The following is a 25,968-nucleotide window of genomic DNA, read 5'->3' as shown; positions in this document are numbered from 1 at the left end:
CCAGCTGTGCATGGTCCTTGCCTGCAGTGTCCCTCAGAAGTGAACTCTAGGCTCTGAGAATAGCACATTATGGCTTTCTGTCTTCAATTGAATTAACACTGTGCTATTGATGCTGATAAACTGGTAGGATCTAAGTTTAATGTGCTGTGTGGATCTTTGCCACAATCTGGTGAGGCAGAGCCTATAGGAGGACAAAGTGAATATAGAGGTGAGCATACCTGAGGCATTATTAGATCATCTGGATCTAGTCTTGCCTAAAACTGACATGAGACTTTTTCGCCAATTTCTTTTTATCAAGACTGAGAATATCCAGAAGTGAGATTGGACCTTCTGTCTTTAAAATATACTCTGTTCTCTATAAGTAGCATTATTGCTTGCAATACCAGCATAGATATGGAATTAAATAAATGATAGATTAGGTCTTTAAAGCTCTAAAAGTGTATTTACAATGTCTTCTTCCATAAATCCCTTCTCTCTCCTCCCCTCTACACTGTCTGATCGGTTGTTATTCTCAACTGCCATTTTGCTGTCACATTTTAGATTTACATCCAAATTTCCTTTTTACCTCTAAAAATTGCAAAGCCACTGCTTTTAGAACTCTGCTATTTTTTTTTTTTCCATTGAGGTCTGGGAATTGAATCCATGGACCTCTGCCACTGAGCAAGATTCCAGAGCTTCTTATTTTATTTTGAGACAGGATCTTGCTAAGCTTACTAAGCCGGCCAGGCCCTTGTGAACCTCCTACCTTGACCTCCCAAGTCACTGAGTTACACCGCTCACACCATGCTCAACCTTGGCATCGGACTTTTGAGCCGTGGTGGTGCAAGGGAGGAATCCCACCAGTCCCAAACTGCCAAAGCTGACTGGACTAGGTGAAAGCTTTAGGAAGCATTAGCCTTAGGATGCTGCCTCTGGATGGCCTTTCCTGGACTGGCTCCATTCTGTGGGTGTGTTGACTAGGTTAGCTTGGCGCCACCCTGCTCCCACTCCCGCCAGAGCTGTCCTGCCAGCAGAAAGTGAAATTCAAAGTAGGGACTAAAGGAAGCATTGCTTTGTTTCTTATGTTGTTATTCCCAGTTCCTTTTAATTTGGGAAGTGTATTTTTTAAAATTAATTTTTGGTTATTGAGCTTAAATTCACTTACTATAAAATTAAATTCTCTTACCATTAAATTTTAAAGGTAACATTTTTAATGTTTCATCTACCTTGTAGCAGGTATTAGAACTTTATTCCTTCTAATAGCTGAACCATCTTTCTAATCTTTTTTCTTGGTCTGTTCTTGGGTAATATCAGTTAAATAAAGAAAGCTTAGAAAACTTCTGCATGATCAGAATCCAGTTTTCCTTCCCTCCTCTTACCTATACCCCTTCTAGAAGTTTTTCTGGGTAAATTACACAGAGACAGCAGGACTGCATTCCCCACAGCCCCACTCTCACCCTTTCTTCATTTTGTTTAATCCCACAGTTGTGACTTTCCTGTTTAGCTCTGGTTTGTCAGATTCTTTGGGTTCAGAGACCAGCACTGGTCTTTGAGTCTTCTTCCCGGCTTGGGTACACTGCACTGTGCCTGATGCAGGCGAGGCGCTCAGGATCTGTCTGTTCAGTGGGGTCCCAATCCTTGTGTTAGAATAGAAATGAGCACACACAGTGCCACATCATGAGGTGTGGCTGCTATCCATTTCTAGTGAATTTGTCAAGGCAGTGTGAGTACTCTTCAGTAAGAGTGAGGATACTAGTTTACTGCCTGGAATTATCTATAAAGTCCTTTTCTGCCTAGGAAGTGTCAGGACCCCAAACGCCAGATGCATATTTGATAAGAAGCTCTTAGAAAAGCAGTCAGACTTTCCAGTGTAAATCATTAGTAAGGGTTTCAAAGACCTTAGACACCAGTTTCAAAACCATTATTATGAAAAAGCAGACTGATAAAAGTATAACCTAATTTTCATGTGTGAAGTTCACATTAGCAGAGAGAGATAACTTTTTCCTGACGGTAACAATTAACTTTTAAGTACACAAAGCATCTTAGAACAGCTTATAAGGGTGAGGCTTTATAACATATGCTAAAATTAATTGGCGTGATTATCACAAGTTTATGGGAATGGAAATATTTTGAGATTAATATAAAGTTGGAATGAAACTGCAATTCTTTAGATGTTGTTTGAATAGTCCACAAATTTATCATACTGGACTAATAATAATAATAATAATTTAATAATAATAATTAATAATAATTATTATTCCCTGAAAAATTGAATTTTCTATTATATCTGTTTATAAGGAATCCTTATTAATGCAATATATATTATCTAAATACTTTAAACTGCAACTTTCCCTGCTTAGTCTAAGTGCACTTAAATGAATGTACATAGTATTATAAAATTACTATATTTTTCTAAATTCTCTCATCATTCTGAGTCTTCAAAAATGTAGTTTTAGTTATGTATATTTCATCTTTCTCCAGTGTATATTTTACACATTGTTTGTTGTACATTATTTCTGTTTTTAAAATTACTCTTTTTTTTTTTTTTTTTAACAGCTGCAAAGGAAGGTGCCGGTGCTGTTGATGAAGAGGATTTTATTAAAGCATTTGATGATGTACCTGTAGTGCAGGTGAGTAAAGATACTTGGTAGGATTAAAAACAGGGTAGAAATGTTCTTCACATCTCACCTTTAAAGTATGCCTGTATTAGTCAGCTTTATGTTACTACAACAAATTCCTGTGGCAACTTTCTCTTTATACAAAGAGAAAAGGTTTATTTAGCTCACTATCTTAGAGGTTCAAAGTCCAAAGAGTGTAGTGTAGTGTAGTAAAGGCTCAGAGAGGGCCAAAAACCATGACTGCATTACTTTATGGTGGATGGCCAGAGACAGTGAGAGCAGGCAAGTGATTACATGTTGACCCAGGAACAGAGAGAGGATTGGGTGGAGCCAGACCCAGGCTTCTATCATAGTTACCTCTTATAATTGCCTTCAGAGGGTCTCCACTCAGAGAGGCAAGGCCCTCCCCTAGGCCCCACCTCCCAAAGTTCCAGGACCTCCCAGTGGCACACCTCTGGGGACCAGACCTTTAAGACATGGACCTATCAGCAATACTAATCCAGACCATAGCACTGCCAGATGCTGAATTCTTTACTGGGTTTGTTCGTTTTAGCTCTGGGATCTGAGGTGCAGATTAGAAAATGTTGGAGCCTTTTAAATGACTGAAATGTAGCGCAAGTCAAGGCCCAAAATGATCTTTCATTAAAAATAAGAAAGAAGTTGGTTCTTCTAGTGTTTTGTTTGTTGGCGAGGTTAAAAAATAAATAAATAAACAAGCATGTTTATTTGGGGATCTGTTTTAGAAAAAATATAAACTTGAGGAATTTAGTATCTGAAAAGCTATTGAATGGTTAAATAAAAGCCTAATTTATACTGTCTTTGATGCTTCACTTAACTACCTAACAGATGTATTAAAGTATTTGTAAAATTTGGGATACAGTCAAACATTTTTTAAACTTCTTTGTGCTTCAGTATCTACCATCATTGACTGGAGGACTGATAATGCTTTCTCAGTCTACTTTAAGTGTGCTCTGGATTTCTGTAGCAGTTACTGCCTAACAGCTTTCCCTGCCACCTGATAATCCACCTGTGCTTACAGCAGGTATCGAGCTCAGGTTCATCCTGCAGTACTTGACCCTCTCAGCATTTTTGGTTGATGGTACCCTACCTGTCTTATAGTAAGACTGGGGATAAATGAGGAAGTAGATATGAAAGTGTTTAAAATTACAGGTGTAATGTGATGTTTAAAGCAATAACATGAGTAATAAGTGACTCATGTGTCACTGTTTCTCTTGTAGGTTTCTTTCTCTTTTGTACATGAGATCTTCTGTTACATTTAGAGTAAGGGAGTGTTTCATCAAGGTTATTGACACATGGCAGCAGATCTAGTCAGTACACATTCTCAGTTGGGAAAAAAAAACTCATTCGGACAATTTTGCATAGATACTGTCTCATTGGTACTTAATATAAATGAATTAATTTATTTTTACTCTACTTGCTACATGCCTGTGACTTCACATAATTAAGAAATAATCTCTCTTCTGTAAATTATCTTATATTAATTGTGAATTAATTTTACTTGCAGATTTATTCCAGCCGTGATCTTGAAGAATCCATAAACAAAATTAGGGAAATATTATCTGATGACAAACATGATTGGGAGCAGAGAGTAAATGCTGTAAGCCATTGACTTCATGTGGTTACCTTTTCTTTAGATTCCTTTCAATATCTTAAAAATTTGATATGAGTTTGGAGAATAGCTTAGGTGAATTTTTAAATAGTAGGTATTTTAAATATAGATGCCATATTTTCACTTGAACTTTTTAATAGAGTTCCTCACTTAGGCTTCTATTTTTAAAACACACCAGCTTACACCATCATGCATTTGCTGTTCTCTTACCACAGACCTGCCTATGGAATGTCTGCAGACTGCCTCCACCTCTGCCTTAGTCAACATTTAATTCTCTGCTTGTTGGCCAGTAAACTGGCTTTTTAGTGACACTTTCAGTATATGGCCCTCAGTATTCTTTTCTTTCTTCCTATCACATGCTAGAAAGTTATACCTCCTCTGTTTTAAAAGGTGGATTCATGAAAAGTATGTGGCTCAACATTTAAGTGAGGGCATGCCGTCTCTGCACAAAACTGTTTTTACACTGCATGGTTGGCAAGGCAAGAGGTGGTAAAATTGCTATTGTATTCTGTTTCACATTCAGACCAACCAGTTAATGAAGATGCATTGGAGGACAATATAAAAATACTGTAGGAATGCTTCTCTCGTTTTCTTTTACCTCCCCTGCTCCCACCCCTGTACTGGGAATGGATCCCAGGGCCTTGCATGTACTAGGCAACTGCTCTACCACTAAGATGTACCCCCAGCCCCCATGCTTCTCTTTGATTCATTAAATAAATGACAGTTGGAGTGGGATGTAGGAGATAGTAAATTTAGGAGGGGCTTTTTATAAGCCAAAATTAATGTTAGTTATCATTAGTATCTTAGAATCTATAAATATACTAAGATATTTCCCAAAATACAGTTTGTAGATGGTCACAAAATGTGACCATCTAGATAGATAGATAGATAGATATAATGCTATATATAATACTAGCAACTCAGGAGCCTGAGGCAAGAAGATTATTGCAAGTTTGAGGCCAGCCTGGGCAACTGAGTGAGACCCTGTCTCAAAATTTTAAACAGTAAATAAAAAGGATTGGAAATGTAGCTCAGTGGTAAAGCACCCTGGGTTCAATTCCCAATACCAAAAAAGAAAGCCCACTTTGTAGAAATTAAAGATATTAATTAGAATATATTTGGTACATACTGCATTTAAAAAATATTTGATCTTGTGATATGTAGATTTGTTCAATGTATGAGGCAATATTTAACTTGTTGAATTCTCTTGTAAAAGTTATTTCTGTATCAGTTGAACTTTAATGAAGGCTTCTGTTTTGTGTATTCTGTGTTAAATATGTCTTACACAGATTTTGTATGTTCCTAACTTTTTTCTGTCCCTTAGCTAAAAAAGATTAGATCTTTACTTTTGGCTGGTGCTGCTGAGTATGATAACTTCTTTCAACATCTGCGTCTTTTGGACGGAGCCTTTAAACTCTCTGCTAAGGATCTGCGGTCTCAGGTAGTGCGAGAGGCTTGTATCACGTTGGGGTAAGGATCGTAATGCTCCCTGTTCTCACACGCCATAAAATAGGCTCATCATAGAGCTTCAGAAATGGTTCCTTACCCATGTCATCTGGGTCACTTTAACATAACCTCTGACTTATCTCCAAGACCCTTACCATTTAACACTTCTGTTTAAGCTTTGCAGTATTTTCTGCCCAATGATGTAAAGAGTGACTGATTTTAAACTTTACTCAGTGACCTATCTCTGAAGCCTCTATCTTAAACTTGAAGCCGTTATTTATATTAATAATATAATATTAATGTAGAAAAAATGAGATTTTACAGAATTATGTTTCTCAGATGTCTCATTGATTGATTTATTTATTTTGCTGACAGGATAGAGTGTAATTATCAGAAAGTTTGTTTGTAAAAGAGTATTAAAACTACAAAGTTAAAGTTAAGGCAGGTGCTGCAGTAACATCTTATCCTATGCCAAACTGTGTTAAGAAACTGTCAGATTATCAACACCATAGCCAAGAGTTGTTTGAATAGTTATTTATAGTTGTTTAAATTTGCGGGAGGCAGGCATATATTGAAGCATGAATTTTAGGTTAAATATAAAAGGGGCAAGGGAGATTTTCATATTTGCTTTATTGGCATATGATTAATTTCTTTTTTGCTATTTTAAGACTTGGTTGAAAATGATTAAGAAAAACTCTTGGGTTAAAGGCTATTTGCCAAGTTCTCTACATGTACATTTAGAATTATTTTTTAACGTATTGTACTTTTATTGTTGTCCTTTATCCATAGTAACTTTAAATGAAGGCCTTTAAGTATTAAGAAGTTTATGTACTTCGCTGTTAATAAGAAGTATAACTACAATACAGTGTTCATTTCTTGCTATAGGCATCTGTCATCGGTTCTAGGAAATAAATTTGACCATGGAGCTGAAGCCATTATGCCAACTATATTTAATTTAATTCCAAACAGTGCCAAAATTATGGCCACTTCTGGTGTTGTAGCTGTTAGATTAATCATTCGGGTAAGTATATCGTAAGGCTAGATGTAAAATATGCAATCAGTAAATATTGATAATTTTAAGAAATAATAGAGACATTTCTCATTGGAGTGATTATATATATTTTTTGTACTTACTTTTTAATTTGTTCTAATTAGTTATACCTGACAATAGAATGCATTTTGACATATCATATATAAATGAAATATAACTTCTCATTCTTTTGATTGTACATGATGTAGAATCACACCGGTCATGTAATCGTATATGCACATAGGGTAATAATGTCCAGTTCATTCTACTACCCTTTCTAACCCCATGCTCCCTCCCCTCCCTTCTCCCCCCTCTGCCTAATCCAAAGTACACTATTTTTCCCTAGTGTCCCCTTCCCCTTATTGTGAATTAGCATCCACATATCAGAGTAAACATTTGGCCTTTGTTTTTTGGGGATTGGCTTATTTGGCTTAGCACAATACTCTCGAGCTCCATCCATATTTCATTCATTTTTAAGACTGATTAATATTTCATGTGTGTGTGTGTGTTTGTGTGTATGCCACATTTTCTTTATCCATTTATTCGTTGAAGGGCTTCTAGGTTGTTTCCATAGTTTGAAATTGTGAATTGAGCTGCTATAAACATTGATGTGGCTGTATCACTGTAGTATGCTTATTTTACTTCCTTTAGGTGTAAACTGAGGAGTGGGATAGCTGTATCAAATGGAGCTTCCATTCCAGGTTTTCTGAGGAATTTCTATACTGCTTTCCATAAGAGTTGCACCAGTTTGCAGGCCCAGTAGCAACATAGGATTGTACATTTTCCCCCCACATCTTTGCCAACATTTTTTGTTGCTTGTATTCTTGATAATTGCCATTCTGACTGGAGTGAGAGGAAATCTTACAGTAGTTTTGATTTGCATTTCTCTAATTGCTAGATATTACCTACTTCCCATTTTTAAGTTTCAGTTTCTCCCAAGAGGCAACTCTTGAAACCTTAGGGCTTCATGATGCGGAATAACCCTATTCAGAATGTTCTTGACTACTGTGGGTTACTTATCATTAGTTTTAGTTCTTACTATTCTTGTTTGTGCTGCCTACTTCAAATAGTAAACCCAAAATCATTATTGTACATTTTCTTGAAACCATGTCAGAGTAAGCAGGGTGTGATGGTGCACACCTGTAATCCCAGCTACTTGGTAGGCTGAGACAGGAGGATTGCAAGTTGGAGGCTAGCCTTAGTAAATCTGCAAGATCCCATCTTCAATAAAATTTGAAAAGGGCTAGGAATTCGAAGTGTGGCTCAGTGGTAGGGTGCTTGCCTAACATGTGAGATGCCCTGGTTCAATCCCCAGTGGGGGTGGAGGGGAGAGTCTGAAACAATGTTTCAGAATATATTGACATGAAGAATCCCTTTTTTTTTTTTTTCTTGCTACTGGGGATTGAACCCAGGGGCGCCCAGCCACTGAGCCACTTCCCTAGTCTTTTTTGTATTTCATTTTGAGACAGGGTCTCACTGAGTTGCTTAGGGCCTCACTCAATTGCTGAGGCTGGCTTTAAACTTGCAATCCTCTTGCCTTAGCCTGAGCTGTAAAGACTCCTTTTAAACCTACTCAGATCTCTGCTGTTTAGATTACTTAGACCTCATGCCAATGATTGTTTTGATTTTAGTCTGATTTATATATTATTACATTGTTAGCTCTTGGCTCTGTCAAGAGCCAAGAGCTAACAATGTGATGGCCTTTGACATGCCAGTGAAATTTTAATTTTCTTTTTAAATTTGATGACATGTTAATCTGAATATATTTGTGCTATAAATAGGTTGGGAAGGACAGATTTCTCTTAATTGTGTTCTGTTCTGTTTTTGTATTTACAAATTTATCTCAGTTTTTTTAACCTGATTTTCATTTTTCTCCACAGCACACACACATCCCTAGACTAATACCTGTTATAACAAGCAACTGTACCTCTAAGTCTGTTGCAGTTAGAAGGTAAATTTTTAGTGTTTTTTGTTAAATTTAAATTATTTAAAAACCAAAACCAACTCTCAAATCTCCTTCCGTGGTTAAATCTTATATTTGAAACGTTTAATAGCATTTAAGATCATTGCAGCAACTGCTTTGATTGAAGGATCAAGATAGGAACATATTGGAAAGTGAGTTTGGACAGCCTCTAATTTGTGTGTGTGTGTCTGAGTGTGTTGGGGGAGGCAGTAGTAGAGAGGGGCAGGGAGAGGACCCCTGTACACCTTTTTCTGAGATAGTTCCTCTGTGTCTTTGATCTCCCCCCGTCCATTCCCTGAGTAAAGGCAGTATAAATATCAGTATAATATCCCAATTATTTCAAGTACTACCTAGGACCCCAACAGGAAATCTTGGAGGGAACTTAGTTTTTCAGGGTATTTTCTCCTTTGTTTTTTCCCAAGGCAATCTGTAAAATTAATGGGAAGACCAGTCCCCCAGCTCTGTAACATGTGTTTACCTTTTGTAAATGGGCACATTCTGTATTAATACATTATTTAGGGCAGTATGAAAACAAGTAATGACGCTGGACCCTTTTGCTAATATTGCCATAAAGCTTAGCCTTCTCATTGGAGGGAAAGTCTGTGTCCTGTCCCCGTCTTCCTGTGGACACCATCAGTGCTTCTTCACATTCATATGCTTTGGTGTTTAGTCCCGATTCTTCTTTATGTTCTACTTTTTCTAATCGTAAATATTAGAAGGACCTTACTATGGAAAGTAATATTGGGTAATCCCAGTAACTCAGAAGGCTAGGGCAGGAGATTGTGAGTTGAAGGCCAGGCTGAGAAACCTAGGGAGACCTTTCTCAAAATTAAAAAAGGAGGGTGGGGTGCAGAGGATGTAAGTCAGTGTACCCCCAGGTTCAGTCCCTGGTACCAAAAAAGAAAAAGAAAAAAAGGTATTATTGGGCCATTTAAGGAAAAACGCTGTTTGCTTTTCACTGACACACATGTAACTAAGTTCTGTAATTCTTAACACCTTTCAGGCGCTGTTTTGAATTTTTAGATTTGCTTCTACAAGAATGGCAGACACATTCACTGGAAAGGTGAGCATCTGCCTGCTTTGCAAATGTTCTTCCCTTTGGATTGAATCTTGAAATTGAATGCCATATAAAGTGGTCCAAGCCACCTTCTCTAAGGAATGAAGGAATTGAAGGATTCACTTGCATTACTATGGTTGTTACCACAGATGTGTGTAACACATATTTGGAGAACCTTTTGGGAAATGTCGTTGATTGAAATATTCACATGCCCAGAGATGGGGGCAAATGAGCACTAGTGATGACTAGAACTACCAAGCCACCACAATGCTTTGCTGAGGCTGCTGCGCAGCAACAAACGTGTCAGTTCCAGGGAGATAGAGATTTAATGCTGTCTCTAGGCAGGGTGTACCTTTTAGGTACTAAAAGAAATATCACTAATTTGAAAGTTTTCTATTTGACAGCAGTTCTCTTTACTCAGGTTGATATACAATGGTGTTATATCACCATAATTTTAAAAAGCAAGATTGTCACATAATTCTTGAAGTATGTCTCTATTGATTTTGCGATTCCTTCATTCCTGTCAAGTTTGGGTGCCTCTCATTGGGTGTCTTATATTTGGAGATAGTAAATGAGATTGTGCCCTGTGTTTTTAATGTTGTATCATATGGTTTCAGAAGAACTTGCAGCATAGTAAATATTTGATTAACAGTGGAATTTTAAGTAATACGAGTCCCATTCCATATTGATTCACCTGGTCAGAGGTGAAACAAAGTCAAACTTTCCAGAGGTGAAATTTCATCTGAAAACCCTTGTAATGCAGAGGATAGTCATACAGTTAAAAATATTCCCTTGCTCTTTAATCCCATGAGCATTGTATCCTCTTTAGTGGGTGATGGTTTTATATAATTCAGAGATGGAAAGTGAAATGAGGGATTCACTGTGGGGCAGGAGGGCAGGATAAAATGTGTGTGTTCATTTTCCTCTTAGCACTTAGAACCTGACTTAGCAGGTGACTGCTAAATATTTTTCAAAAGAATGAGGCAAGGACTTTGAAGTGCTGATCAAATTAGCCACTAGTCTTTGTTGTGCGATATTGTTGAGACTCTTCACACCAGTCATTTCCCTTGTCTTAAAACTTGGTTAAATATTTAGTAATATGTTGTTGATTTCTTTACAACTAGAGTAAAAAACAACTAAAGAGATTTTTAAAAATTATTCTCGGGCAGGGGTTGTGGCTCAGCGGTAGAACACTCGCCTCGCATTTGGGAGACCCTGGGTTCGATCCTCAGCACCACATAAAAATAAATAAGTGAAATAAAGGTATTGTGTCCAACTACAACTAAAAATATATATATATTAAAAGAGAGAATTTTTTTAAAAATTATTATTGTTAAACTAGGCAAAGTGGTGCATGCCTATAATCCCAGCTACTCAGAAGGCTGAAGAAAAAGGATCTCAAGTTTGAACCTAGCCTCGGCAACTTACCGAGACTCATCTCTTAGAAAAGTAAAAAAGCCAGGCACAGTGGTACTTATCTGTAATTCCAGCAACTTGGGAGTTGGAGGCAGGAGGCCAGCCTGGGCTATTTAATGAGACCCTTTCTCAAAAACATAAAAATAAATAAATAAATAAATAAATAAATAATATTAAGGTTGTAGCTCTGTGGTATAGTACCCCTGGGTTCATTCCCAGTACTAGAAAACAAAGACAACAATAGATAACCTAACCATATTAAATAGTAATGGAACCTGAAAAGAGAACATTGTTTCATTATAGAAAAGTGGTATAGATAGCCTCCTTATTTCACTGCTAGGATTGTTATGATCCATCTCATAATTTGTTTTGAAACTAGCTGTGACCATGGAAGGGCAGGATTTTGTTGTTTGAATTCATAAAAGATTGAGCTAAGTGAAAAAAGCCAGCTGTGTTCTAAAAACTCACAGAAGAAAGCGGGGTAATTCCAGTCCCCAGGGGAGGCTGGGGTGGAGTTGGGGATGGGGTATTGGGCCATAATTAAAAATTAAGACCCTGGAAGAGTGTCTGATCTTCTGGGCAGCAGGTTAGTTGACCTTGGCACAGTGACACTGTGTTCCTATTTTGAAGTTGTTTCACACACCTGTCTTCATCTACATAAAGTCATGTGTTTATGATTGTTATTACTTTCTTTTCTAAATATCTAGACACATATCAGTATTAGCTGAAACAATAAAGAAGGGAATCCATGATGCTGATTCTGAAGCAAGAATAGAAGCCAGGAAGTAAGTTTTATCTACTTTTACATTTCACGTATGTTGTATGCATTTCCTTGCTGAATAAACCCATGAATATACTTGAATGTACTTCCTTAGTCATAATGTTTAAATATGCTCCCGAAAAGGCCATTTCAGAATATTTATCTTGGTTTTTTTTATTTAGTAGTTTGGCTGAGTAATTTTTTAGTATAAACCGGACTGAGAGGTAGGCAACAGAATTTGCTCATTTCAGTTAAAAGTATGTCATGAGCCAACATGCTTTATTGATTTATGAAAAATCACAATCACAGGCCTTTTTCATTGTGATCGCATCTTTGTTGGAGGTGGTTGTGACATTAGGACCGAGTATGTTCCAGTCATTTGGCCATAGCCCCCTGAGTCTTGAGCCTCCCTGGAAGCGGTTTTGCCTTGTGACTGTAAATACCAGAAGTTTGCTATTCAGACTTAATTCACTTAGGGCTGGGGCTGTGGTTCAGCAGCAGAGGGATTGTCTGGCATGTTAAGGCTCTGGGATTCATCCCCAGCACTCAGATAGGGGTTGGGGCTGGGAGGGAGAGACACTCTTGGGCTGTGCACAGGTGATTACTGCTGGTTTTGCACCTGTGATTATTTTTCCATACTTCCATAGTTGACCATCTGTTCTAATTGACACAGGTTGTGTCTCATCTCACTTGCCTGGAACATTATAGTTTTCCTTAGCTACAAGAATACTTTTTGCTCCAGTTTCTTACTACATTTTGACTGCCCTCACAGTTAAATTATGTTTCCTTATTTCTGAGTTTATTATAATTCTGAAGTGAATGATTCCTGCTAAAACAAGTGACATAATTTGTTTAATGATCTATCTGATAATGCTATATATCTTATCCTCATATTCTCCCACTCCTAGTTTTTACATAGTCCTTTAATCATAATACAGATTTTAAGTAAAGTACCCTTTAACATTTTTCTTTTTCATTTTTCTTTTGTTTTTGTTACTTAAGACAGTTGAAAATATCTCAAATCAAGGAGTGTTAAATTATATTTATAAATGCTCCCATTAAGGAGTCTGTTCTGTGTTCTGCATATGGTTGTAATTTAGCTCTGTCTTCCCCAAGGCTCCCAGTCTTGGAAGTTAGATCCTTTAATTCCCATCTTATAAATGAGACTGAGGTTCAAAGAGCTTAAGTAACTTACCCAGTGCTGAAAGGCTCCTAAGCTGGGAGGCCAGGGTTCCTGCAAGGCCTTCTTGGCTTGTCCCCTTTTCCTTATACCCTGCATTCCTATTAGCAGGCAGGTTGAGTCCTCAAGAATATCTTGTAGAAGGAAGACCTACCTGTTAGGATTCACAAACCAGACCAGGTATTTGTGTGCTTTCCCTAGATGTTACTGGGGCTTCCATGGTCACTTCAGCAGAGAAGCAGAGCACTTATACCATACTCTGGAGTCCTCCTACCAGAAAGCCCTGCAGTCCCATTTGAAGAACTCGGACAGCATAGTGTCTCTGCCCCAGTCTGATCGTTCATCTTCCAGCTCTCAGGAGAGTCTCAAGTAAGGAACTTAGCTTTGCTTACATTTAAAAGTTTGCTCATGGAAACATAAATTCACGTGTATGCCTGTTAAAATTCCCTCTGACTTCAGGTGAATTCTGGTTCTAGGTTAGATGTCATGGAGATAGGTAAGAAACAGGAAGCCTTGGCTTCTATCATAAGTGATTTTCAGTTAAATTTATATGGCATTCTAGAATACAGTTTTAGAATAAGGTATATGAATTATAGAGTAGTGTGAACCACTCAGAGAGTCTTCCAAGAACTTGAAAGTGTTAACTTGGAGACAAGTTTGGGAAGACTGGTTATTTAAAACATGACACTTACTATATCATCATCTTTGTTCTTTATTTCTAATTTCCATCTCAATTACAGTTTTGCTATGTTTGAAAGATATTCCAAAATATAGTGCTAAAGATTTTCAGTTTAAGAAATGCAGTTTATAAAATTATGGTCTCAATTGCCTGAATAATTCTGAAAACTCTGATATAATTCTTTATTATCATTATTTCCTGTTATTGTTTATATTTGTGTGACTGCAGATAAGGTCCACCCTTGACAATAAATGTATTTGCTTTTCTTTTTAGTCGGCCGCTCTCTGCCAAAAGAAGCCCAACTGGCAGCACCACATCTAGAGGTAAGAGGAACAGTGTCCACAGGAGGCCACAGGAGGTCAATTCCCAGCCACTGGGGGGTGCTCATATTCTAGAGACAGTGCTTCAGTGCAGAAGGTTGTGGCCTGCTCTTGGGTCTGAGTCAAGTGCCACTCTGTCCTCTGCCCTGACTATCCTCAGTAGAGATCCACTCTCATTGTGAGGATGGCTTAACAGGCAGAAATTAGGCTGTGACCATTTCTTCTTGCTTCCCTCCAGTATTTCTATGCTGCCACAAATAGTGCTGCTCTTCTGTCAGCTCATGTGATAAGAGAGTGAGAGCTACTGGTGACAAGATGATCCTCACCTCTTAGCAAATTGCAGGACACCAAAGTGGAAGGAAGACGAGCCCCCTGTGTGGCAGCAGTGGAATAGCTGCTAGAGGTCGGAGAGGAGGATATTTCCTGCAAGGGGAGAGCCTCTGTAGGTCCTGTGCCTTCATGCCACAACATGAGGAGGCTGGCCAGATGGGACCAGTTTTTCATTGTATCATTTCTTCTCATAGTAACCAGAAATATGGGTCATTTCTTTGGATTTACAGTTACTAAAAAGCAGGTATAACATATAGGTGACAATAGAGATCACTTTTGGTTTTCTTTGGCATTGTCTGAACCCTTATCTTCGGGGCAAGGAAACTCCAGGTCAGTTCCACAGACTCCAGCATTTATTACAAATTGGTATTCGTTTTCAAGAAAAGCAAAGGAGCATCAGGTTTTTAAGAAATATATATTTGAAATTCTCTGTCATCCTTACTAACATTTTCTCCTTCACTACCAAAGCTTCTACAGTTAGCACCAAATCTGTATCAACAACTGGATCCCTCCAGCGATCTCGAAGTGACATCGATGTGAACGCAGCTGCCAGTGCCAAATCTAAAGTCTCCTCGTCTTCAGGCACGACACCCTTCAGTTCTGCAGCGGCTTTGCCTCCAGGGTCCTATGCATCTTTAGGTAACCAGATCCCCCTACCCACTCTTCACCTCCTGTTCTGGTGTCCAAAATGATCCTCACCTCTTAGCAAATTGCAAGACACCATAATGGAAGGAAGACTCCCCTGTTGCAGGATTGATATTTAAGAGACAGTAACTATACCTGGTACTGGTCCCCAGCCACCCTTTGTCGAGTGTTTCCTTTCTCTGGAGCATCATCCCCTTTAGTACTGAAGGACATAGTCCTTGCAGGCTATGCTGGCCCTGAGTGCACACAGGCTTCCCTCAGTTCAGTCCCTCATTCTCCACGGCCAGCCCAACCAGTGCTCAGCCACGCTCATATTGCCAAAGCTGACTTTTCCCCCTCCTGGCACTGTTGGAGGCAAAGGGCTCAGTGAGGGACTTACCAGACACTGTTTCTATAGCTAGGCATCCCTCAGAGTGGGGGAGTAACAGGCAGACTCAAAGAATGTGACATCCTTGTTAACCAGCATAGCCACGTCTGCATCAATAAGTATTGTCCTTTCTCACGTCACCTGGGAGGAGCACACCTGTACTTCAATGATCACCTGAAAAGGTTTTAAAAAATTATTTAAAATTATTTTAACACATTTTCAATACCTGACTTAGTGGTGGGTCAGTTACTCTTTTTTTTTCAGCAAACCCTTAACACTCACTTGGTTTAAGACTGATGGTTTATTGTATTTTTGTAAAAGCCAAATCATTCCACCCAAAATCTGAGCACATCCACTTTGAATATTAAGGAAATTAATAAAATTTAAACTTGAAATACTGAAATGGAGTTACATATGTAGCCCACTAATGAATTCCAAAGTCAGTTCTAAAACTAAAGTTCTGAAACATGAGTGAGAAGCACAGTGTGAGGACACACACCTAGAGAAGGTCCCCGGGACTGCTGTTTGTTAGCCCTGAGACCTTGCACAAGCCCATGAATCTTCAAGTCTATCTCCCTAACCATTAATTGCTCTTAATACTGGTCACCTGACTCAAATATAAAATAGGGATCTATAAAAATTATATGAAGTTTCTTTGCAAACTGTCATCCTATAAGATAGGTGAAAGTGGGATTGTGACAGGAATGTCATTAAGTTGAAAGATATATATCCTAGAGCACATGTCAGTCAGTCTTGTTTTTTTCCTACGGAAGCACCTGATACACATGTTCCCAGTAAGAACTCTTTTTTACCGCTTTAACTATTGCACCATTATGTGGAAATGTTACAATGTTCTGATGATGTGTCATCGTTGAGGAAGGGTGAAGTCACAGCTCTTTCCTCCTATGGTGAATTAGTTACAATTTTAGTTCAGTCTTTCAGGTATTGACCTCTTAATATTTAAATTCATTTGATCTATTTATAATTAGCATTTGTTTCATTGCTGGGAAAACATAAGTAAAACCAGCCTTTAGCATCCTTCATAGTCTTGTTTTTTTGTGCCTATTTGGGTGTTTGGATGTGGACTGGGCAGGCTTCCCCCAATGCTAGTGAAAAGCCCCCAGATCTTTGACAGAGAACTGACCTTCAGAACCACTGGGGACAAGCCCTGCACTCAGTGCTGACTGCAGACAAGACTGCAGGACTCAGACTCTCTTGGTTTCCTGAGAACCCTCCCTCTGCTTTCCTTATTTATATCCTGAAACAAAACCAAAACACACGGAAAACTGAGTAAAACACAGTCCTACGGAGAATTTGTTACAGTTACTGCATAGCTGACCCAGACGTCTCTGCACAAGTGTAGCACTAAAGCTGATGATCCTTTTCCAAACTTCTAGAGTCCAGACCCCTGAGGGAAGACTTGGAGTACGTAGGCCTGGATGCAGGTACTGAGCTCTCAGCTGCTGCTGCTGGGCGTGTAGTTGGACTAGGCGTTGCTAGAGCCGGCTTCTCGGCTTCTTGTTGCTTCCTACTGCCTCCGCCCTGTGGGTGGCTCTTTAGTCCTTTTAGTCTGTTCTGCTCCCGCCACCCCTTCTGCTGGTACTTTCTTCAAGGAAGAGGAACTCTTAAGACAATGAGGATTGACTCAAACAAAAAAAGACAACCACTCTTCCAACTGTGGCACGACCCTCGGTTGCCCCTTTGTGTGCTGTTTTCCAAAGGCAAAGCCACTACACCATGCTCAACTAGTTTCTGTCATAGGTGCACTTACTTGCTTTAGAAACTCTGCTTTGCTGTTGAACTTGTTTCCCTTTTGATTTTGTTTTAACTTGTACTTTTGCTTTTTTTAGTAGCTAATAACATTCTGCTTTTTTAATTTCTTGAATGTTACTAACTGTTCCCTGTTATCCCTTCCCTTGTTTTTTAATTTGCATAAAGATGGTACTACCACTAAAGCGGAGGGTAAGCGGTTTGTTTCTGTGATTGAGGTGTGTCTCACTTTCTCTGGCCCTCTGTTCTCACCGAGTGTTGCCCGGTGCCCACTTGTCCTCACCGAGGTCCCTGCATGAGCTGTTGCACGCTGTCTCCCCCTACCCCCTTCTTCATTCTGTTTCCCCTGGGATTTGCCCTCTTTCTACCTAGTTCTCCTCCTCCTTTCTTGTTCAGTCTTTGTTCATGTGAATTTGGCACTGAAGTTTGCTTTATGTGGTTTTTTAACGCTGAGTCCGCACTCTGGGGAGGAGCAGTGACGTCCTGTGGTGTGCTGCTGTCCTTGTGGGCTGCCTGTCTCAGGGTTTATTATTCCTAATGTACCACCTTAGCTTTTTTTCCTTTTCTTTCCTTTTGTGCTTCTATGTGGGCCTCTCAGGATTTGCCTTTCCTTTTTTGAATATAAATTTTCATGTTAATTATTTGGTTAAAGGCTGGTAAAAAAAAATATATATATATATATATATATATATACCAGATGGTATAAAGAAATTTTACAAAATACTCTTCCCCTCCTAAAGATATTGCTGAATTACATGATGCCATTTTTGGTGTGTCACTGACTCATGGCCCATTCATTCATTTACTGTCATCCATCTGCTCGTGGACCATGAACTAATTGCCTTCCATGCTGTTTTCTATGGTACACATCAAGGATGCGGCATGGTGAAAGCAGTGGGCATGTCAAAAGCCACTGGATTTTCCTTTTAGTCACTGCCAAGAAGCTCTTTCTGATTTTTTGCATTGCCTGTTGAACTTTAGATATAGCCATTCCAGCCTGTACCGATCTGATTAGCAGTGTTAGACAGGAGCATCATTTTCCAGAATTTCCGGATGGAAAGCATATAGTACTTCAAAAAACTGAAATTTAGAGGTGCCTTCTCTGCTTATGATTGTGACTCTGCCAGATATGGTGGCACATGTCTATAGTCCCAGCTACTTCAGAGGCTGAAGCAGGAGGATCGTTTGAGCCCAAGAGTTCAAGATCAATCTGAGCAATATAGTGAGACACCAGCTCAATAAATAAATAAAGTAGAAGAGTGGCTCAGACCTGCCAGCCTCTAGGATAATGACAACAACTGGAACTAGTTAGTTCATTTTCATGCATTATTAAGATGCTGTAAAGAGCTAGCATACAAAGTGAACTGAGTTTTAGTTTGTGTGAAATTCTAGTTTTTAAATCTATAGTTCCGCTAGGATTGTAGCTCAGTGATAAGAGTGCTCATCTAGCATGTGTGAGGCCCTAGGTTCGATCCTCAGCACCACATAAAAAAAAATAAAGTTATTGTGTCCAACTATAACTAAAAAATAAATATTAAAAAAAGGAATAAAAATAAATCTATAGTTCCTAAGGGGAAAAAGTAGGAGGTTTTTTTTTTTTTTTTAAAGCTGAACACAGTCTCAAGATAATGTATCTCAAATATAAAGATTATCTGGTGCTTGCAAAAAAAGAAACAGTCTTGGATGTTTGCTTCTCAGGATGCTGATTAAGTTTGGAAGGATTGAGAGAATCTGAACTTCCAGCAAGCCTCACTGTTGACTCTTGGTGTTGGACAAGTTTGAGAAAGGAAACATTTTCTTTGGGCATTGAAACCTCTGACCAAATGAGAACCTCATTTGTCATAGCAAAAGGCTGAGGCTGGGTGTGGTTGTAAAGCTGAGTGGTTATTTTCTTCATTGGTTCAGCTGATATGAGTAACTTTTTTATTTCTCCTTCCCATGGAAACAATCATGCATTAAGGGGGGGGGGGATCCAAAATCCAAGAAACAATCCTGAGTGCTTCCTCATTCTACCTAGCTGGAAATTAGAGGAGGAGTAGAATAATATAAGTGGAAAGGAAAGGAAAGACATTATATATATATTTTTTCCCAGAATATCTGGATGTTTGATGTCTTTGCACAGAATTGTAATCAGCCTGTTATCCAACCTAGCCCTTGGAATTTTTAAAATATTTTTTTCTTCTCATCAGTTTAACATTCCTAAGTAAGGTCAGAATTGCCCTCTAAATAATTGTTGTGCAAAAGACCCACACTCTCTCTCTGGTCCTGCCTCTAGGAGGAAAAATAATGGAATGACCTAAGGGCTCTTAATTTTTAAGAGAGTGCAGAATCAGACACTAGAGAGCCTTATAGAAGGAGTGCAGGGAGTGTTCAACACCTGGAGCACCGCAGGCAGTCTAAGTCCTGCATGATGAGAGTGGGACAGGACAGGTGTCCCTGGCCAACCTGTTACCTTGATGCTTACAGGGGTATTACTGTTCCTTTTGTGTAAACTTAGCTGATGATGCTTAGAAAAGCCATCCACCAGTAGTTAGGAAAAAAACACAGTGATAGTCACCTGGGGCCTTATGAGCATTTTCAGAATCCTTCTGGGATTTTTTCTTTTTGGTGCTGGAATTGAACCTTGCACATGCTAATGCAAGTGCTCCAACACTTTTTTTTTTTTTTTTAAAGAGAGAGTGAGAGAGGATTTTTTAATATTTATTTTTTAGTTATTGGCGGATACAACATCTTTGCTTGTATGTGGTGCTGAGAATCGAACCCGGGCCGCACGTATGCCAGGCAAGCGCGCTACCGCTTGAGCCACATCCCCAGCCCAGTGCTCCAACACTTTGCAGCACCTCCAGCCCTGGGCCCATTTTATTTTTTACCTCAGAGGCAAGAAGAGATGATCTTTCAGCAGTGTGAGTCAGAGGATTTTGAATCAGTAGTAGTTGGATGCTCTAAATTAATAGTGTGGGCAAAAAAAGAAAGTAAAAAATAAATAAAAGTTCAGGCAATACATTTGTATTTTGGCAACTTCAATATAGTGACTGAGGGGGAAAAAAACACGTGTGCCTATATATTTAATATTGAGGCAGGATCTTGCTAAGTTGCTCAAGCTAGCCTTGAATTAACAAACCTCCTGCCTCAGCCTCCCACAAATCTGTAATTATAGATGTGTGCCATCACACCCAGCTAGAAACAAAAATATTTTTAGGAATTATTTATTATACACAACAAGGAACCTTCTAATAGTTACAATTTATTAAGAAGAATTTTTATTTCTTTACAAAAAGTAAATTTTTGGACAGTTTATTTCTAGGTTATCTTTCACTATGTTCATTAGTTTTGAAAACTGGGATGAAGAAGGCATTTGTATTGTCTATTATGTTGCTCATGAGAAAATGTATGGATAGATATGGCAAAAAAATGCAAAGTCAAAGCTTAACTTAATAATTGAGGTTAAGTGAAAGTTAATTTATATAAAAATATATAACTCATCTGCTCTTCAGGAAACAAACCTTACATTTTAGTTCAGTTAAACCTTAACATTTGGTATTGCTGTCTGTTTATTCAAGAACTCTGAAGTTTAAGTAATTGGCCTTTATAGACAATGGAAAAAATGCATATTTCTAAATATAGAAGTAAAAGAGTGGTAAGATTGTTTTACATTTTTCTTCTTAAAGAATTAAAGAAAGGCTGCGGTGGTGGCTCAAGAGGAAGAGCACTCACTTAGCATGTGTGAGGTGCTGGGTTCGATCCTCAGCACCGCATAAAAACAAAGATATTGTGTCCATCCATAACTAAAAAACAAATTTTTTTTAAAGAAAGTATTAAAGTTTTCTTTGAGGGTAGTAGTTAGTACAGGTAGTAAAATGTATAATTGATGTGCTGGGATTGTGGCTCAGTGGTAAAGCACTTGCCTAGCACGGGTGGGGCCCGGGTTCGATCCTCAGCACCACATAAAAATAAAGGTATTGTGTTAAAAAAAAAAAAAAGGACGAAAATTTTTTAAAAAATGTATAATTGATCAAGTTTTCACATTTGGTTCTATTAAAATGCTATATTTGAGTTGAGGTTGGTTTAATTGTGTCTCTAGGCAATGAGGTATAAAACCAACATACGTATGCCAAGGTGTCCTAATGTAATTAGAATAAGAGATTTACTTAAGAAAACCTTTTAATTTTTATAAATCGTAAATTGGGAATTTGCTGAAAAAATTTTTTTTAAATATTTAAGTTGTTAGTTGGACACAATATGTTTATTTTATTTGTTTATTTTTATGTGGTGCTGAGGATCGAGTTCAGGGCCTCGATCTGTGCTAGGCGATTGCTGTACCACTGAGCCACAACCCCAGCCTTGAAATTTTTGAAACCTGACAAAAAGCCCACTGACATGAAGCCATCTAGTGGTTTTCCAGTTGCCTAAGGTTAACCTGACGATAATCTATGCCTACAAGTTAAACCTAGTACCCAGGTTTCAGTTCCCATTTTGGAATCCTTTCTAGAAGAATTGACAGTGGGATCGAATGGAATCCTTAGTATCAGTATTAAAAAGCTGCGAGATAGAAACACTTGTTTATTCCAGGGATGTTGAAGGCTTTGCTCTCCTGCAGTTCTTTTGTTTTTCTGGTCATTTGTTGCTTTTCTCTGGTCATGTTGGTTTGTTAGTGCATCTCTTGTTCTTCCCTCTAGAATTTTTCTTTGTTTTGTAGTTATTTATCTCTTATTTTTATTGCTCTTACTATGCTGTTATTTCTTCTTTCACATCTGTCTTCTTTCTTCTGTCTGTGTCACTTAATAGATCACATTATAGAGCTGAAGTATATTCTTACTGGTTTTTGCAGTTATTTAGTAGACTTTGTTCTTCCTAGAACCCCAGAGCATTGTAAATCATTTCTTAAAACATATTCAGGCCCTTATAGTAATATTGCCAGCCCAACAGAGTGGAAATCAAACCAAAAAAACCCACCTCTTTCTTTAAAGTACAGCACAGCAGAGGTCTTTTAAACTGCACAGCTGTATTTCCAAAACAATTAAGAAAGGTTCACATGCAAGAGGGCCACAAAGTGGTGTGACAAGCTTAAATTAATTTAAGGTTGCTCTGAGGACATACTTAGGATTGTGAATCACTGAGGCAGACAGGAGACAAGACCTTACCTCACCCAAGGTGACGTGAAGCCAGAATTGTCGAAGGATCATATAGCCATGAAAGGTGCACTAGTGGGAAAAAAAGAAAACTGTCTATATAGTGCCATGATGTCTGTCTTGACATTGTCCTAGACGCAGGAGAAAACAACCTTCCATAATAATTTATAACTGAGCTGCATACTTAACAAGTAAGTTGTTTTTGCTCCCCCTCTCCATTACCTGTGGTGTCTGGGAAGCCCTGGACTGATGAATCAATTGGAAGTGATCGACATCTGTAGACCCCAGAAGCACCTGACAGGAGCAAATGCTGAGCCTCCATAGAGGAAGCCACTCTCAAATCTGACTCCTCAGGGTTTCCACACATTAAAATTAGCCAAATATCAGCTCATAATCCAAAATTATATTTATCACATGTGAGAACAAAGAAAAAGAGTAAGAAAAGTATGAACTCCTAAAACTTAAGGATCTGTTAGATGGAATATGAAATAACTGTATTTAAAGTATTTAAAAGTAAAAAAGAAATTTGTATTTCCGAGCAAGTTTAATAAGAGAATTTAGTAGGCGAATGATCCTCCCAATTGGGCATCACTGATTTGGAATAAAAGTTGTGAAGCCACCCTGCTCCAAACCCAGGAGCCCTAGAAGTGATGGCCAAAGCTGGCTTCCACGCTAAGTTATTGTCTAATCCCTGGGGCCCTTGGGCTTTGCTGTGATAACTATACAACATGTAGACAGAGGTAAATACAGGCCCATCAGAGACTATATTATCATCAGTGAACAAGATATTAACTTTTCTAAGCCAAAGAAGACAGAGGACAATGGGAAATTTGCCCATATTAGCTTTATATTGGTTGGAGGGGGGAAGTACTAATGGTCCACTAAGAATTTGCAGCCATGAGGCAGCCTTCTTGCAAGTTTCTGATCAGAATTTATACTGCCTTTGTGGTCCAAAAAGGCCAAATGGGTAAATCATTTTAAAGTGGCTGTGGATTACTTGTGTCCACATGAACACTAGCAGAAGTAAGCATAGATCCTCTCTGATGGAATTCAGCTTCAAATTATATCTTAAAGAATTCTCATAAAGTCCCCCCAAAAAAGAGATCATTTTGTATATTAGTATTTCAAACAATAAAAAGAAATTTTAGAAATGGAGTAAAAAGACTGTAAGGAATCACCAAACAAGTTTTGAAAAAGAACAAATGAACTTCTAGAAATGAAACTATAGCCAGTGTTTAAAATTAAAAACTGAACAGTTCTATTGAACAGCAGAATCATGGAAGCTGAAAACAGAATTCATGAATTTGGTAGAAATTGTCCAGCTTATAAGACAGGTTGGAAAATATGGCAGAGTTTAATTTACATGAAGAAATTTAATGTGTCTAATTGAGAATGAGACAGTGTTCACACAGAGAACAGTTGGGAATTTTACAGAATTGGTGGGAGTTATTAAGCATAGATTCAAGAGATTCAAGAAATCCTAAGCAGAATAAAAAATTCACCTACATACCACAGTGAAATTAAAGAGCACCAGAGACAAAAGAGAAGATATTGGAAGCAATCAGAAGAATTAAAGAGAGATATATATAAAACTGGGAAAATTGGAATCAGATCAATGAATTTTATCCATGTCCACATCCTGTTTTCTATTTTATTATAGTTTTATAACATGTTACCGTTGAGAGAAACAGGGAACAATCACATAGAAACTCTTTTCATTTCTTACAACTGCTTTCAAATTTGTCTTTAAAAGATTTGATTTTGAAAAGAAGCGAGCCCTTTAAACTACTACATTCCCTCAAAATTATGATTAACAGAAGCTGCATTTTAAATAATATTATTTCAACTGTAAGAGTACTACTTTAAAGAAAGTATACGACATCTTTTTAAAACTAGACAAAAGAATGAAACAAAGGAAAATGAAAAATCAAGACAAATAGAAAACATACATATAAACTGGCAAAAGTCAACTCCAGTGAACCAGACTCTTCATTTAAATGAAGAAGATGATTAGACTCTTTGTTGTTGTTAAAGATCTAGCTATATGATATGTAAGGGGACAAATCCAAATTAAAAAGACTACAGATGGACTGGGAAGTATATAGAAGAAAGCTATTGAGAAATTATTAGTAGATCAAAAAGGAAAAAAAGCATTATTAAAGAGGATTACAATGTACCAATAAAACTTTTAATAAATAAGATATTATAGTTCTAGACTTCTATGAACCTAATTAAAATAGCCTCAAAATGTATTAATATGTATTTGCAAATTCATGCATACAGTGGGAGATTTATAAAATATGGAGTTTTGAAAAGGTAATATATTCTCATTTTAAAACTCAGAAAACATAAAAGGCTAAAGATTCCCAGTTAAAAGATTCCCCAGTTTTCGTCCTTCATTTGCTTACTTTCTACCTCTTTCCCCAGGCCACAACAATGTAACCCTTGTCTTAATTTCCTTATTACCCTAAGTTTCTTATATTTTTATATTTGCTTATAATAGCAAATATAAAAAATTTTGTAGTGTGTTTACACACACTATTCTGCATCTTGTTTATTTTCACTTATTAGGCGTTAAGGTCTTTTCATGTTGAATCAAGACCTCCTCATTCATTGTTACTATGACATTATATCCCACTGTATGGACAGAGTTTATTTAACCACTCCCCTATTGATGGGCATTTGGGTTGTTTCTGATGTTTTCCTATCACAAACACTGCTTCTAAGATTAACCTTTATATCCATTACTTTGCATGTGGGTAAATTACCCAAAGAAGAGTTGTTAAGTCAGAAGTGTGTATGTACTTTTGTGATAGCTGATGCCAAATATTTCTCTGTGGGAGCTATTCTAATGTTCACTCTCATCAGTGTAGAGTATCTGCTCCCCCACATGCCAGAATGTCACCAAATTCTAGATGTTTTTGTCAGTATGGTAGGTGATAACTGATATTCTTAGTGGCATCTTTAAGTTTTTTCTTATTATAGTGAATCTGAGCACTTTTTCATACATTTAGAGCCATTTTTATTTTCTTTTAATTCTCTATTCCTGGTCTTTGCCCATTTTTCTATGGCAGTGGTATTCTGGAGCTTGGCTTGTAGCAGTTCAAAAAAGCCAGCCGGTTGTTAAATTTTTAGGAATTTTGTAAGATTTCTAAAATCACGTTCCATATCCTCAAATGGACCATGGTGGCAATAGTTGCACCATGGTAATTGGAAAACAATGCAAATCAGTAGGACATCCCTCCACTTATTCTTAAACTAGCATGCCACTGGTTGTAGGACTTAATTCTTAGGACCCCTTTATATATTAAGGAAATGAGCCCTTTGTGATACAAATTGCAAAAAGTTTTTCCTAATTTCACTTTTTCTTGAATTTGCTCATGGTTTTCTTTTTTTTAAAATGCTTGGATTTAAAAAATATTAAGTAATTTATTGATTTATTAATTCCCGCCACTGGGGATCGATCCTGGGGTTTCACATGCTAAGCAAGTGCTCTACCACTCAGCTACACCTTTAGCCCTCAGTCTTTTTTTACTTCTTTTAGATCATAGAAAGTTTTTCACTGTGTTACAAAGAAGTATTTCCATGTGTCCTTTTAGAACATTTGTGGTTTCACAAATTTCACATTTAAAAAAATTTTTTTTAGTTG

General features: G+C 37.8%; 1 protein-coding gene across 1 annotated transcript in view; it reads left to right on the top strand.

Annotated features, from left to right (window-relative positions):
- The window catches only part of Clasp1 (cytoplasmic linker associated protein 1), a 269,130-nt gene that overhangs the window by 149,756 nt on the left and 93,406 nt on the right, over nucleotides 1–25,968 (top strand). Inside the window, exons 10-20 of the mRNA XM_040294156.2 lie at nucleotides 2,536–2,609; nucleotides 4,123–4,215; nucleotides 5,552–5,697; nucleotides 6,559–6,694; nucleotides 8,584–8,654; nucleotides 9,670–9,729; nucleotides 11,847–11,924; nucleotides 13,281–13,448; nucleotides 14,032–14,081; nucleotides 14,877–15,047; nucleotides 17,359–17,382. Of these exons, the coding sequence (XP_040150090.1) occupies nucleotides 2,536–2,609; nucleotides 4,123–4,215; nucleotides 5,552–5,697; nucleotides 6,559–6,694; nucleotides 8,584–8,654; nucleotides 9,670–9,729; nucleotides 11,847–11,924; nucleotides 13,281–13,448; nucleotides 14,032–14,081; nucleotides 14,877–15,047; nucleotides 17,359–17,382 (1,071 nt within the window). The remainder of the gene's footprint in view (nucleotides 1–2,535; nucleotides 2,610–4,122; nucleotides 4,216–5,551; nucleotides 5,698–6,558; nucleotides 6,695–8,583; nucleotides 8,655–9,669; nucleotides 9,730–11,846; nucleotides 11,925–13,280; nucleotides 13,449–14,031; nucleotides 14,082–14,876; nucleotides 15,048–17,358; nucleotides 17,383–25,968) is intronic.

Source organism: Ictidomys tridecemlineatus, chromosome 7, assembly GCF_052094955.1.
Source record: "Ictidomys tridecemlineatus isolate mIctTri1 chromosome 7, mIctTri1.hap1, whole genome shotgun sequence".
Lineage (NCBI taxonomy): Eukaryota > Metazoa > Chordata > Mammalia > Rodentia > Sciuridae > Ictidomys > Ictidomys tridecemlineatus.
Note: the sequence above shows the minus strand (reverse complement) of the source record. Positions and strands in the feature narration are given on the sequence as shown.